Genomic DNA, 15,589 nt, shown 5'->3' with positions numbered 1-15,589 from the left:
CTCTTTAAATTCTCTGTGGTGACAAAGCCAATCTGATGGGCGTGCTGCACTCATGTAACGCTCTGTTTGGGATCTGGAGCAGGCTGATAATACTCAGGCAAGCATGAATTACACTGATAAGTCTAGAAATGAGCCCTGCTCGGAGTTGGGTTTACCGTAAACAATGGTGCATGCTTGTGCGTTAGGCTGGAACTCAGCACCCAGGCCAGGATAGATGCAAAGTGACAGGCCGTACGCTCAAGAAGAAGTGAAGAGACTGGAGGAATGATGAACTGAAGGCTGTTGAACACGTTACGTCAACTATAGCGTATTATTCTTGATCACACCTAAAGTTTTAGCATGGAGTTTAGATAGAGTTGCTCTTCAGAATAAATAAGAGATGTTACAGATAAATGTTTAAAAAAAAACTTATGAGTAAAACATTAGTCAGATTGTTTAAAAAAAATAACCTGAGGGGGAAAACAAGTTCTCTTTATATTTTATCTGGTAGAAATGGAGTAAAAAACATATCCATTAAATCACACACAAAAAAATAAATAATAGTGGAGTCAAAAAGGTTGAGAACGACTGCAATATAGAATCTTAGAGCAGGGCTCACGATTAAACTAAAAGTTTCAACATTTGGTGGTTCCCATATCATAATAAATACAGTATTATGATAGTATAATATTAACACTGTCTTGATGAAGGTGCGATAATTCTCATAACACTAATATTAACACTGATGAGAATTATTGCACCTTCTTCAAGACAATCACAATCATCAATATTATCAAACCAATCCAAGGCTGATGCAATTAAAGTCATGGATAACTGCCGTTTACATCCCATTTTAGGTCTGTAATATATGTTTACATTTGTTTAAAGCATTTGATCATCTGCAAAACATTGCTAAAATATTGCTAAGACGTTTCTGCTACGTTTACACAATTAGTGTAATTTCAAAATTAGTTATAATATCAATTGATTATGAATATTTTATAGTTCGATTATTGTTGTGGAATCAGAAAAGTTGAGAACCACTGCATTTTATAGCATCTTATAGCAGAGTTCTCAATTATACTTAAAGTTTCAACATTAGGAGTTTCCAGTCAAAACTAAAATGAGATTTAGAAGTATGTTCGAAAACATAATTAAAACAGCTCATTTCTATTTATTACCACCTCTGGTAATGTTAATCCGCAGTTAAATGCTCTCCCCGTATGAAACGTCCAGATAACGGTCTTGCCATACGGCTATTGATTAACCTGTGTCATATAAAAAACTGATTCAGGTTCATTTAATTTAATTTCAAGTTTTGGAGGCTCTGTGATTGAAACTCGGTTGTCATGTATTCTCAGATCCGTCTCTTGCACACACACACACACACACACACACACACACACACACACACACACACACACACTCACAGTGCATCTGTTGTGTCCTGCAGTGTGTGTTTATACTCCGTCATCCCCTCTAGGTTGGATGTGCTGCGTTGCCATCTGATATCTGGGCACAGCTTCCCTCCCGCTTTCCTCGTCTATTTACTCGTCTGCGTTTATTTAACACGTAGCTCCCGGCTAGGCAATAAATTAGCACTTAATATTCAAACTGCTACTCCGAGTGCATAACGCTGTGGTCGTCTGGGGAGGAGAAGGAAGGGCCACTTGCTTCTCTCGTGCCATTGCAATGAATAATTTCTCTGCCGACGTTACGGCTCTTATCCGAACCCGATCCGACCACCGTGCCAGCGAGAGCCAATGTCATTTTCGAGCAGGGTCTTAAACGTGATATTGATGACATGAGGGAAAAGAGATTAGAGCAACAAGACAAATCCAGAAGAACTATTTGACAGAAGGTCGGGATTCGTTTGGCACCAGAGGGAGAGACACAGGAATCAGCCCGGAACGGTCAAGTGCTCACGAGGTATAAAATTTTTATATGCTCATCTTCCTTTACTGAATGGCAGGTAAAGCGTTCAGCTAGCAATCATAATCCTGATCGCCTTCAGGGGTCACCTGCCCCTAAATGATGTCGTCCCCCATTATGTTTCATTGTTGCACTTTCTTTTTTTTTTCTTAAAATGCTCAAGGAAATCTTTAAAAAGTTGTTGCCTAGCAATTGGCACGTTCATATGGGAAATGTGGGTTTGAGTCTAGTCCCAATTCTATCTTCTCTCTCTCCCAAAATAATTTGCTGTCCCCTTTCAAATTTTGAGGTCAAAAAATTCCCCAAAATGTCCAATAAGAGATCTCAAATTTTCTTTTAAAACGCTAAAAATAACCATATGTGGTGCATAACACATTTGTGTGCTCATTTGGGAAATTAAGGTTTAAATTCAGCTACAATCCTATTTCCTATCTCTGCTGAAATAATGTCCTGACCTGTCCCGGGGGGACAATAAAAAAATTGTTTAGTTGTATTAAAGGTGGTATCAGTGATTTCAGGCCCAAAAATATTTTTATCACATTCATTTAATCTTTCCTAACGATCCGCTAGCTGCCCGCCCCATAAGCATGCCGTCAAAAAAACGCGTCTCTGTAGGCAGCCTAGGCTCTGAGATCTGCACACAAAAACAAATGGTTTAGCCAAACACTCAAAACCAAAACAAATAGTGTTCCAACCAATCACCGACAGGGGGAGGGTGTTGTGAGGTTTTGTGCTCCTGCACGGCTGCACGCGAAGTCAGAGCTGAAGAAAAAGCTGGCTCAAAACCTCACAACACCCTCCCCCTGTCGGTGATTGGTTGGAACACTATTTGTTTTGGTTTTGAGTGTTTGGCTAAACCATTTGTTTTTGTGTGCAGATCTCAGAGCCTAGGCTGCCTACAGAGACGCGTTTTTTTGACGGCATGCTTATGGGGCGGGCAGCTAGCGGATCGTTAGGAAAGATTAGATGAATGTGATAAAAATATTTTTGGGCCTGAAATCACTGATACCACCTTTAAAGGCAGCCTGAAAAAAAAGAAAAAAAAAATTGTGGCCTAGTGGCTTACACATGTTTCAGACATGTTGAGCCTTGGTACTCATACAGGAAACACAGGTTTGAACGCAGCCAAAATGAATCTCTTGCCAGATTATTCCAAAACAGCCAGTAATTAAAAAAGGCCAAAAGCAGGCAAAATCCCATATACAATTTTGAGGTCAATAAAAGTGGCAAAAAATGATAAACTAAACTTTTCAATTAAAATTAAAACTTTTAAAAGTCACACGTGTAGTGCAAACACATTTAGGTGCTCATACGGGAAAATAAGGTTTAAATCCAGTTCAATCCTATTTCTCCTTTAAATCTTGCAATCAATAAGACTATGTTCAGACTGCATGCAAAAGTGATGCAAATCCAATTTTTTTTTGCTCATATGTGACACAGATCGGTTTTTCTCATGACAGTGTGAACAGCACAAACCACATGGAGTCTGATGTTTTTTTATTCTGATTTGAGCCACTTCCATATGTGGTACTAAATCAGATACAGGTCGGATGTTTTGCAATGCAACCTCAATCTGAACAATCATCGGAATTCATGCGACTTTTAGCGTTACTCTAGATCAACATTCGTCACAGTTATGTGCTGAAGGGAGTCACTCCAAAAATGTTACATACTGGTAGTTCTTTGGTCACTCAGTTAATATGGACGAAAGCCTTGACTGTAGTCAGTGGAGGGACAGTGAGGTCTAAGTATCACAGTGATGGCTCTATACAAGCAAAACTTGAGGGAAAACTAGAAGCTTTTCCCTCATCTTCATCCTCCTCATCGCACAAAGTCACGGATTCATCGGCACATCAGCCATGTTTACGTTCGTAAACGTTCGTTATTGTTCTTTTGCGCATACGGGTCAGTTTGGGACCATGATCAGTTCACACTCAAATCTGATACTGGCAACATTTAAAAAACTAATGTGTACAGCCAAGCAAAAATAAAATAAAATATTCAATAAATAAGAATTGAGCACTAAGGCTTCCTGTGTGAACGTAGCCTTAAAGAGACAAAAAAAAAGTCCAAAAACAGAAACTTTCAAACAAATTTTCTAGTCTTGAAAAAAAAAGGTTGTAGCCTAATGGCTAGCACATTTTTCAGATATGTTGAGCCTTGGGGATCACGCAGGAAACAGGTGAATGCAGCCAAAAATATTTGTCTCTTCCGGTCTCCTATTTATTTTAAGTCTAAAAACAGAAAAACTCAGCTTTTCTATTAAACTGCTCATGTTGAGCCTAGGTGCTCACACAGAAAATACTGGTTTGAATCCAGTCTTTGTTGTGTTCCAATTCAAATCTGCCTCTCACGACAAATAATTAATCCATTTTGTAAATCACAAAAAGTGAAAAAGTTTGAAATAAATTTTTCATACGGTTGTCATAAACACTGCCGTTTTAAGGTTGACATGGAAACAACAAGGAAATCATTCTCAACTGACACAAAGATGCTTACCAGTAAAACCTGTGACACACTCAAAAAAATAAAAGCCCTTCCAACAGAGCGATAAGTAAACACTTACAAACACAGAGACAACACAAGACCTAATCCTGCACCTAATTCCCTCTTATCCCAGACTCCTGCTCGAACAGCGACGCTAGAACGGAAGAAACTGCGAAGGGAGCACGGGATAAAATCTATCCACTCCACCTGCCTGCCGCGGGCCCCGCTGGCAATTACCTGAGCTCTGGCCTGGCTTGAGCTCAGAGAGCGCGGGAGTCTTAATGGCTTTGCATGCAGGAAGATGTCAGGCCTGAGATTACAATTACTGATAGGACTTTGCTACCAGAAAGGCTCTCTTCTCTCTCTCCCGCCGCACCGGATTACTCACACTGAGCTTCTCTGATAAACTACACAGCAAGGGAAGATGAAAAGTAGGTAAATAAATAAACGAAGGAATGAATTGTTCACAAGGTGCGGCGTGTGCTTATTGTTATCTTGGGTTTGGAGGTAAATGTTGATGTCTGTGATGAGGTATGTTATGAGGCCGGAGTTTATACACATAATTTCAGCATATACACACACATATATATATATATATATACATACATAAATACACACACACATACATACATACATATACATATATATACAGTAACTATATTTTAATATAGTAAGTATATTTTAATATAGTAATATATATATATATATATATATATATATATATATATATATATATATATATATATATATATATATATATATATATATATATATATATATATTAAAATATATAATATATAATATTTACTATATTAAAATATACTTATATATTAATATATATAAATCCAAAATAATAATTTACAATATAATACCATATTTTCTGGACTAGAAGTCCCATGTTTTTATCATCTGAAATGTGCTGCGACATACTATATAATCCTATTAATGTCAAACACATAAAATAGAGGACGCATACACACACACAAATACAGGCGAAAATCTAATCAGTTCTAGCATTGCTAATCTCATATCACAGCCTCCTCATCATAACACTAAAATGTAGTTAACAAAAGAAACGGAAAACGTTACACTGTTTAGTTTAAATTTTATGTAAACATTATGCGAAGGAAAACCGAAATCGTGCAGCAGAACATACATTTTGGTGAGAAACTGGTGAGAGACTGGCGAAAATGTGAAACGGTGCTCAATGAAATGAAGACCAAACCAGCTAATTGTGGACGCAAAGCCTGTTGGCCTGAGCTGGAGGAGAAAGTTCACAGATGGGTTCTTAAACAGTGCGCTGCTGGCAGAGGTCTACATTCACAGACACTTCACTATACACATGTTTGGAACACATGCACTTACTGCTAGATCGTGGCTCTCATGCTGTTAATTTTCATTTCAGAGATAAATATGACTCTATACTACACACACATACATAATGAAGCTACTCATGTTAATAGTCTCATGTCCACCAAATCAATCAACGCCTGTCAGCTCTAAATCGGCCCTGCTTCCATTAGACTAGAACAACACCATGTTTTCTCATTTTAGGAGACAAAAACATTGACTGCTATTCCAAATTTAAATACTGTAATGGTGTACCTCAAACACACATTATACAATAGCAATTAGCACTGAAGACCTTTTGGGCGTTGTATTGAGATTTGGCAGAAATGAAGACAAAGGCATTGTGTTGCAGAGTTATTCCGCCATCTAGTGTCTAACAACTGAATTTACACCATTTTACTATGCACTGCACTATCTTCAAAGAAAAGAAAGCACAATGTAAAGATGGCAAGAAAGTACTAGGGTAACACCAAAATACTGGTCAGGAGAATGTATAAATGTATAGATTATGGTGTTCTCATTCCATAAATGGACAATCAAATCACTGCTCAACCTGATTATAGTGAGCAACAGGAAGTGAGCTCCCACAGCCTCCCATTCACACGCAAGTGTGAAGCTTTGTGCAGTGATGTCATACCATCGTAGGTACACTCAAAAACCAGATTTAAAAAACATCTGACGCAAAATCAGATACGAGAGGTTGGAAAAGCATCAGAGTCCTTATCACAAAGAGATAAGCCTGGCATAGAAGCACTCCGATTATTTTAGCATCTCTCATGCATAAGTAACAACTGAGCTAGAGGAGCAGGCGGGCAGCTCGGCGGCGAGTGTGAAGCGGTGTTAATGAGACCAGCTTTTTAAATGGAACTGTGGAAAGAGAGTGCCAAATGCAAATGCAACTTATCACCTCTCCCCGCCAACAGGCCAGGGAAAGGCATTAATGCGTTTAAGAGTAGAGAAATTACCCACAATCCTCCCCACTCTCTCTCCATTTAACCACCTCTCTCTACGTTATTTTTGATTAATCTTGTAAAGGCTTGTCATGTACAAGAGCTCATAGAGGGCATCTGCACAGACCCTGGCAGATGGATGGAGGAAGTCAGGCAAGGAATGAACAGACAGTGAATAGTGCATTTCACAGAAAGAGTGTTACTGTAGTCTGAGTGAGAGTGCAGGGGTGGAGGTGACAATTTACTGCATTTTAATGTATTTGTGCCACCTCTTTCTGTAAGACAATTTCTTAAGAAAACAGCAATTCTTTATGTGAAGCAGAAAAATAGTGAATGGAAAACTGCGACGAAAGCACTACAAGTGGCAGCTTATAGGTCTATTTTACAAAGTGAAAACGAAATCAAACATCACAGACGCAAAGATATTCACAATATGAGCGGGGAAAAAGCGTAAAAATATAAAAAGGTGAGTAGTCAAAATAATGTAGTCAAAAAGTCAGTCAAACTTAGGGCTGGAACTAATGTTTCTTTTTTTTCTCAATCGATTAAAGGAACACTCCACCGTTTTTTGAAATAGGGCTTATTCACCTTCTTTCCTACATTTAGTTAGGTGGGCAAATGCATTTTTGTCTCAGTGCATGCATTGTTTTAGTTTGACAGGGTCGGCGCTAGCTTAGCTTAGCATAATGAATGGAATCCTTTGTTGCCAGCTAGCATGTCCTGAGTAAAAGTAATATAAAAAATAAAATAAAAAAACCTAATTACTAATATATGCCTAGGAAATCGCCTAGTGTTAATCTGCATCGCTATTTGTACTCGTTGTGAATACGCAGGCCACAAGAAGTAATTAGGTGTTTTGTTTTGTTTTTATATTACTTTTACTCAGGACATGCTAGCTGGCAACAAAGGATTCCATTCATTATGCTAAGCTAAGCTAGCACCGACCCTGTCAAACTAAAACAATGCATGCACTGAGACAAAAATTGCATTTGCCCACCTATCTAAATGTAGGAAAGAAGGTGAATAAGCCCTATTTCAAAAAACGGTGGAGTGTTCCTTTAATCGAAAAAAAGAAACATATAACACAATAATCGAACTATTACGCCAATCATTGGGGGCGAACAAACAGCGCGACGAATAGACGCATTCCACTCAAAACAACAAATTAACATAATCGGCAAAATCAATTACGCCGATGTGTTGTTCCAACCCTCCTAAACAAGTTATTCAAACAGAGCAAAATAAAATAAAAAATCTGTTAAGAGAGTTCAACGCATCACAAACTCAAACAATCACATTGAGACCAAAAAAAATAAATCAGCTAAACGAAAACACTCAAAACATACGCAAAGGCATTCACACCGAGAACAAAACGAATCAGAGTAATGAAAAGGCAAAACGATGAGGCAAATCCAAAGCTGTTCCAAAGTGGAAAAAATGAAGAAAAAAAAAAAACCGGTAAAATGTAAACCAATGGAAATATGTTTTACAAACAGAAAAGTATTCATATCAGTGAGACGAAAAAAGCAACAACAAAAAAAACTTATTACAAATGCAAAGCTATTCAAGCGAAAAAACGCTGAGCTGAATATGAACAAAATTAGGATTAAAAAACTCATTGAATTTATCATCATCAATGTGAATGATTCCATTGGAATGTTACAATATAAATCTTGTGAGAGCAAGTTTTATCTTATCTAAACTCAAAGGTATTATCATCAAGAGCATAACAAGCCAGCCATAGGGAACAGGTTTATAGGCATACGATACAGTGTTTACATTTTTAAGCCAATGTCGAATGTAAATGTCTACACTGTGTAAATGGTGCTCATTTTTAACTGTTCATTGCCTGGGACTATTACACTGTGACTCTTTGTTAACTAAACCGCTTCAAATTTGTACACTACACAGGCTCCAATAAGCAAGAACAACAGCTGCAACTTTACCAGTAACTCGCATGAAAAATCCCATTGAAATGCCTGGTGATCAATCATATCCTACAACAACTGACCATCACTCCTGCCACTCCATTCAACCTTCCAATAGACACCAAATCATAGTGCACTTATGCTGTCACACACTTATAATATTAATTACGATAACACTTTCATTTCAATATTTTAACATCCTTTTGCAAGAAACCGAAAACAAAGGATCAGTTCCTCTTCTGATGGCTGAGCTGATATCCAACCATGACTCATGTCGCGTTTAACAAGAGAGGTCTCCAGCGATCAGGACATTATTGATAATCATGAATATTTAGAGGCGCAGACCTTGATGTTGCGCTCTGAAACGCACCAGCAGAACAGAGAGGAGTCGCCATGTCAGAGCTTTATTCTGATTAATGATAAGACTTCCCATTACATCCACATCACACAGAGCCACTGCACGCGGCTTGGTTCTCAACTGATGGGTCGCAGGTTTGTTCTTTTAGGGCTATAAACCCGCAGAGAAAAGAAAACAGTGCTTAATGGAAATAAAACGCCACTAACCGTAAAATAGTGCATTAGAAATGCAAAATAAATAAGCTTTTCAGCTTTCACATGGCAGGAGAAAACCTGAAATATCTTTTGTTCCTGAATATTTGTTTGTTAAATAAATCCAATCAAACTCTACTCATCTGTCACATAGTAATATAATATTTGGCCAAGAGTTTATCCAATGCGTTAGGCTGGTAAAGCACACTACTGCTGTTGTTTATGTGAATGGAGCGGTACTGTAAGTTCTAATGAGTAATATTAAAGCCTAGTTAACTTTAAAAATAATTATCAACCTTGTGTCTTTTCAAACTTGTATGATTTCCTTTTCTCCTGTGAAACACAAGATATACATTGAGAGTGAATGGTTACCAGCAAGATTTTTAAACTGATAACTTACATGTTGGTTTGTTCATTACACAAAGCTAATGTGAGCGATTGTCAAGTCCTCTGAAGCCATATGAAGTACTTTTGTAGCTTTATTGTCCTTTTGGAGCTTGACAGTCCTTGGTAACCATCCAGTTTCATTGTATAGAAGAGGCAGCTTGGGCATTTTTTTTTCTCTCTCTCTCAAAAAAAAAAAAAAAAAAAAAAAAAAAAAAAGAGCTTTTTGGCAGCAAACACTTAATATGGGTTTGGTTCATACAGGGATAAAAAAGTACCCCATGTGTAAAAATGAAATACTCTGCTGTATCTTTAATGCTGTGGGCCTAATTTTCTGCCAGATGTCCTGGACATCTCGTTCAGATACATGGCATCATGGATTCCATCAAATACTAACAGATAAAAAATCAAAACCTGACAACCTCTGCAAGAAATCTTATAATGGGCCATGTTTGGATCTTCCAACAGGACAGTGAACCAAAAACAAACATCAAAATGGGTCACTGAGCACAAAACCAAGCATCTGCAATTGCCATCCCATGCAGTCCCTGACCTGAACCCTATAGAAAATGAGTGAGCTGAACTGAAGAGAAGGAGCGCCAACATGGATCTGGGAATCTGAAGGATCTGGAGAGATTCTGCATGGAGGAATGGTCTCTGATCTCTCGTCAGGTCTTCTCCAAACTCATCAGGCATTATAGGAGAAGTCTCAGAGCTGTTATCTTGAAAAAAGGAGGTTGCGAAAAGTATTTAATAAAAGGGGGCAAATAATTTTTTCCAATGTGTTTTGGAGAAAAACATTGATTTAATAATGTGATTTTTTTTTTTTTTTTATAAAATATCAAAAGGATAAACTGCAGATTTTTTTTTTACAGCCATATTTGATCATATTTACCAAGGGGGCAAATAATTCTGACCAGCACTGTAGATAATAATAAATCAAATAGCAGTGTCATGAAGCAAAACCTGTTTAGAACCACTGGTTTAAAAAAAGAACAGACACATACTGAACTCCATACAATCTCAGCTGAGGGTTGTGGTGACATCTGGGCATGTTCACACATCTGCTAATAAGACACTGAGGTTCAGATAGAGAGAGATGTTTAGGGATGAATAGGAGGATTGAGCTATAATTACCTTCACAACCTACATCCACACACACACACACACACACACACACACGTCGTCTACGCTTCAAAGCTTGAGCCCAGGGGAAGCTTTTCTATTAAGTGTCCAGAACATGTCAGAGCTCAGATAAGACAGACCAACAAGACACGTACCACAGGATCCTCGGGTATGGGCTGACATGTATAACATCACACACAGTTTTTCAGTCCAATGTCTGCAAGAACACGACACGTGTGAAGCGTAACTCTTATAGACTTGATAAGGTGGCCCCTCCAGGGGCCTAAGAATGAGGGACACAATCCCTAAAGGACCTGAATAAGTGGATGAGAATAAGAGGAAGACGGGACAAAGGAAACAAACTGAGTGGAATTCAAAGAAGCCAATTTCACCCGTGTCAAGAGAGCAGCGTCGTGTTTCTCAGACCAGGACTTGACCAAGTTGAGTATTCTTCGCCTAGGGGACTTTTTTTTTAAAGAAAAACTTTCAAACTGGAAAATTAAGGGAGATAAGAATACAAGTAATTAATTTTCCCCTTATTTTAAACTATATTTATTTACTGTAGAACTGTGAACTAGTTTGGCATTTTGAATGCTGATAAATGTTTTGATAAAGCTAAGAAAGCAATCAGCCAAAAAAAAAGCTACATGTTAAAATGACTGATTGTAAAAATCAAGAGTTGAGTTGCTTTTGGCATTTATAAAACAGCTGCAACAGCAATTAAACAGTTAAATTAATATATTCATAGTTTTATTATATTTATTAATATAGATGTATTTTATTAAAATAAAATTGCTCTTGCCACCATTTATAAAAGCAACTTGGCAAACTAAAACAGAATGTGCATCTCGGATGTTCGTTTTTATTGTTATCCAATCAGAATTTAGAGTGTTTTAAAATGAGTGTTTAAAAAAAAATTATTTAGTTTATTTAGTTTAAATGAGCTGTTAAAACATCCAGTCAAGGAAGGATTGTGAAACTAAACTGATTACAGTCTTTAGAAATCTTAATGAATAGATAAAAGGTATATTGAAATCAATGCATATGCACAATATTGCTTAATTCTGAAAAACACTGAATATTCTATATATCACCCAGTCTTAGAATCAACTATACAACTATATATATATATCTTTTTTAAAGTCTCATATGCTCACCAAAGGCTGCATTTATTTGATAAAAAATACAGTAAAAAAATAAATATTGTGAAATATTATTACAATTTTAAATAACTGTTTTGTATAACATATTTAAAAATGTAATTTGTGTGTTGTCAAAGCAGAATTTTCATCATTACTACAGTCTTCAGTGTCACATGATCCTTCAGAAATAATTCTAATGTGCTGATTTACTGCTCAAGAAATCTTTTTTTTATTATTATCAATGTTGAAAACAGTTGTGCTGCTTAATATTTTTGTAGAAACAAAAATCTGTACTACTTTTTTCAGGATTTTTGTTTCAAAAGAAAAGCATCTTTTATAACATTATAAATGTCTTGAATTTTGATCAATATAATGCATCCTTGCTGAATAAAAGTATTAATTTCATTAAAATTTTTTTTTTTTTTTACTGATTCCAAACTTTTGAACAGTAGTACTAACAATAGTTGATCAGTAACACTACTAATATTAAAAAGCATTATTTATAAAAACATGGCATTACCATGGTACATGTAAAAAAAGATATCACCATGATGCCATGTCTAAAAACCACAGAAATATGATACACAAGACAATTTTACAATAATATGTTTGGTACCGAACTGCCCTGAAATTCAACTCCTTTCACTACATCGTACGATGACTAAAAGAAAAATCCGACATTCTGTACAGTATTTACACTGCCTGTCTCAGAGTGTGTTTGCATGTGCCGTTATACTTCTGTCCTGAAGTATTGTTCTGTGCTGAAGTGTTTTATAGAAGACTCTCACCAGCTGTTTGGCTTTCTCAGACTCCTGCCGTGTCTGTACTCGCTCTCTCTGCACCGCTCGAGTGACGTCCTGCCGCGCTGCCTCTCTCTCTTTGCGTGCGATCCGAGCCAACTCCTCTTGTATAATGGCCTGCTGCTGCTCATACCTGTGCAAGCACACACACAGCTTTATTTACATGCCTGTTGCCAAGCCATTATTCACTCACTGCAGTTCTTAAAACTACCACTGAGTTACAGTGTTTTGTCCTTTGTTCTTGTGCTATGATTCACACTTGGAGAGAATCCAGGAAAAAATGAGTCCCCTTCAAATGTACAGTCTTAACCTTCGTGGGAACTCCAGTATTTAGTACTCATATTTATAAGCAATTCTTTAGACATTTACAGTCAATACATGTATATTGTCATATTAGAAGCACAATAAATAAAAAATGAATGCATTTATAAATAAATCATACATTTGTTAAAATGCAAGTTGAGTGTTTTAAAATGTCAGCTTCACACATGCAACAGATTTGCATGAAGTAATTCAAGAACAGTTCAGAAAGGTTCTTTAGAGCTTAGAGATGTGTCATCTGGATCTGTGTTTAGCAATAACATTGCTGTATAAAATGACCTGGGCCACCTCAAAGTAAAACTGTTCTAAGAAGTTGATATATTGTTTATATATAAACATTTTTTTAGACCAAAATCCTGTCTCGGTGTGCAATGGCAAAAAATAGACTAGAGCAGGGTTTTAAAGTCCCCCTGTAGTCAACTGTATCCGTTAAAACTCATCTTTGATCCCCAAAATGACATATTTAAGCGTTTTTTCCTTGAAAAACGATTATTCATGCCTTAAAATAGCTTGAATGTAGCTCTACACCCTTGCCTCATTTATGCCGAGTTCACAATGAACGATTTTAGGCCCGATTTTTCGCTCGCCGATAGGTTTTGTGAGATCGGCGACAAATGCCCGAAATCATAGGCAAACCGGTTCTCGTCAGCGATTCTTTCTTTTGTAAAGTCATGCAGTGTGAAACATCCTGTCGCCTCACGATCCATAGTGCAGTGTGAACATAGCAGCAACTGAATGTTACTCCAGATTAGTATACACGGTTCTATAAACCTCTCACAATACAATTTTAACATAGTAGGATGCTCTGTTACTTTATCCTCTACAGTAAAAGACCTGGGTGTTATATTAGATTGCAACCTGTCTTTTGAAAATCATATTTCATATGTTACAAAAACAGCCTTTTTCCACCTTAGAAACATTGCTAAGCTACGTAATATGCTATCAGTTTCTGAGTTAGTTCATGCATTCATGATCTCGAGACTAGATTACTGTAATGCTTTATTAGCTGGTTGTCCTGCATCCTCAATAAACAAGCTACAGTTAGTCCAAAATGCCACCGCTAGAGTTCTAACTAGATCAAGAAAATATGATCATATAACACCGATTTTAATATCACTACATTGGTTACTTATAAAGTCCTGTATTAACTACAAGGTATTGCTACTGACTTATAAAGCCCTAAACGGCTTAGCTCCAATCTATTTAACGGATCTTCTATCCCCCTACAATCCATCGCGCCCTTTAAGATCACTAAATTAAAGGCTTTTGGTCATACCTAGGATATCCAGATCCACCAAAGGAGGGAGAGCATTTTCACATTTACTCCAAAACTCTGGAATAGTCTTCCTGATACTGTTCGTTGCTCAGACTCGCTCTCCCAGTTTAAAACTAGATTAAAGACGCATCTCTTCAGCCAGGCATTCATATAATATTTTTAATCTTACAGTTAAATCCAGTCTCTAGTTCATAAACGCCAGAGGAGAACTGGCCCCCGACTGAGCCTGGGTTCTCCCAAGGTTTTTTTTTTCTCCATTAGGTCACCTGATGGAGTTTTTCGGTTCCTTGCCACTGTTGCCTTTGGCTTGCTCAGTTGGGGATATTTTGGGGATATTTAATTTTAATTTTATCAATAAATAAATTCCATTAGAAACAAACCTTGTTGTATTATTTTAATATAATACTGTGAAGCTGCTTTGATACAATCTGTATTGTGAAAAGCGCTATACAAATACACTTGACTTGACTTGAATATGCTAATTAGCCCCGCCCCCACTCACTCACACCAGCTCAGAGATCCACTCGTTGATGATCACACATTGACGTGACTGGTTAACAAGGTAGTTTGTGACGTCAGAAACAGCGATTTCAAACTGCGTTTTTAAACTGTCTTTGGTTCACTGCAGTTTTAAGGAGAAAACACTCAGCAATGGTGTTGACTGATGAATTTGCCCATGGTTTGTCTTAAAGCATATTAAAACCACATAGGCATATAAACAACATTAAAAACTTGATTGATGCCAAACTTTTTCATGCCACAGACAGACAACCAAATATGATCCTCATAAAATTTAAAAGCCAGCAATATATTTTCATGTAAAAAGAGACTCATTTAAATTGATACATTATACCAATCTTAAAATGTTATTTGGAAAATATTTAGTCTAGTCAAGTTTTAACAGATTAGTGCCCAATTTCACAGGCAAGGCTCAAACCTAGTCTCAGACTAAAATGCATGTTTGAGCTGTTTTAACTGAAAACAACTTGCACTGACATATCTTAAAATATGTCACTGCCATTGTTTTGTCTCCAGATGCACACCAGTAATGAAGATTTAAGGCACATTTTTAACAGCTAGCCTACTTAATTTTCTAAATTAAACAGCTTTCAAATTTAACTAAGGCCTAATCCTGGCTTATTCTAAGCCCTGTCTGTGAAACCAGGCCTAAGGTTTTTGTTTTTAGTTAATAACACATTAATTAATTTTTTCTACTCACAAAATTATACAATGAGATGTATTTTTTTTAATAATAAATAATAATAAAAAGTACTTTGTTTATTTAAAGCATATTTTAATGTAATTGTTATTTATTTATTTTTTATCTTTTTATTATTTATTCATTTTTAAGTTTTTTTTTTTAAGT

General features: G+C 36.7%; 1 protein-coding gene across 2 annotated transcripts in view; it reads right to left on the bottom strand.

Moving 5' to 3' along the window:
• Nucleotides 1–15,589, bottom strand: part of chchd6a (coiled-coil-helix-coiled-coil-helix domain containing 6a) — a 76,186-nt gene that overhangs the window by 59,198 nt on the left and 1,399 nt on the right. For both annotated transcript variants that reach the window (XM_081386308.1, XM_081386307.1), the window contains exon 5: nucleotides 12,615–12,759. In XM_081386308.1, the coding sequence (XP_081242434.1) occupies nucleotides 12,615–12,759 (145 nt within the window). The remainder of the gene's footprint in view (nucleotides 1–12,614; nucleotides 12,760–15,589) is intronic.

The sequence above is a fragment of the Scardinius erythrophthalmus genome (assembly GCF_964197995.2).
Source record: "Scardinius erythrophthalmus genome assembly, chromosome: 15".
In the NCBI taxonomy this organism is placed as follows: Eukaryota; Metazoa; Chordata; class Actinopteri; order Cypriniformes; family Leuciscidae; genus Scardinius; species Scardinius erythrophthalmus.
The sequence above is the reverse complement of the archived record's forward strand: the minus strand, read 5'-3'. Positions and strand labels throughout refer to the sequence as shown.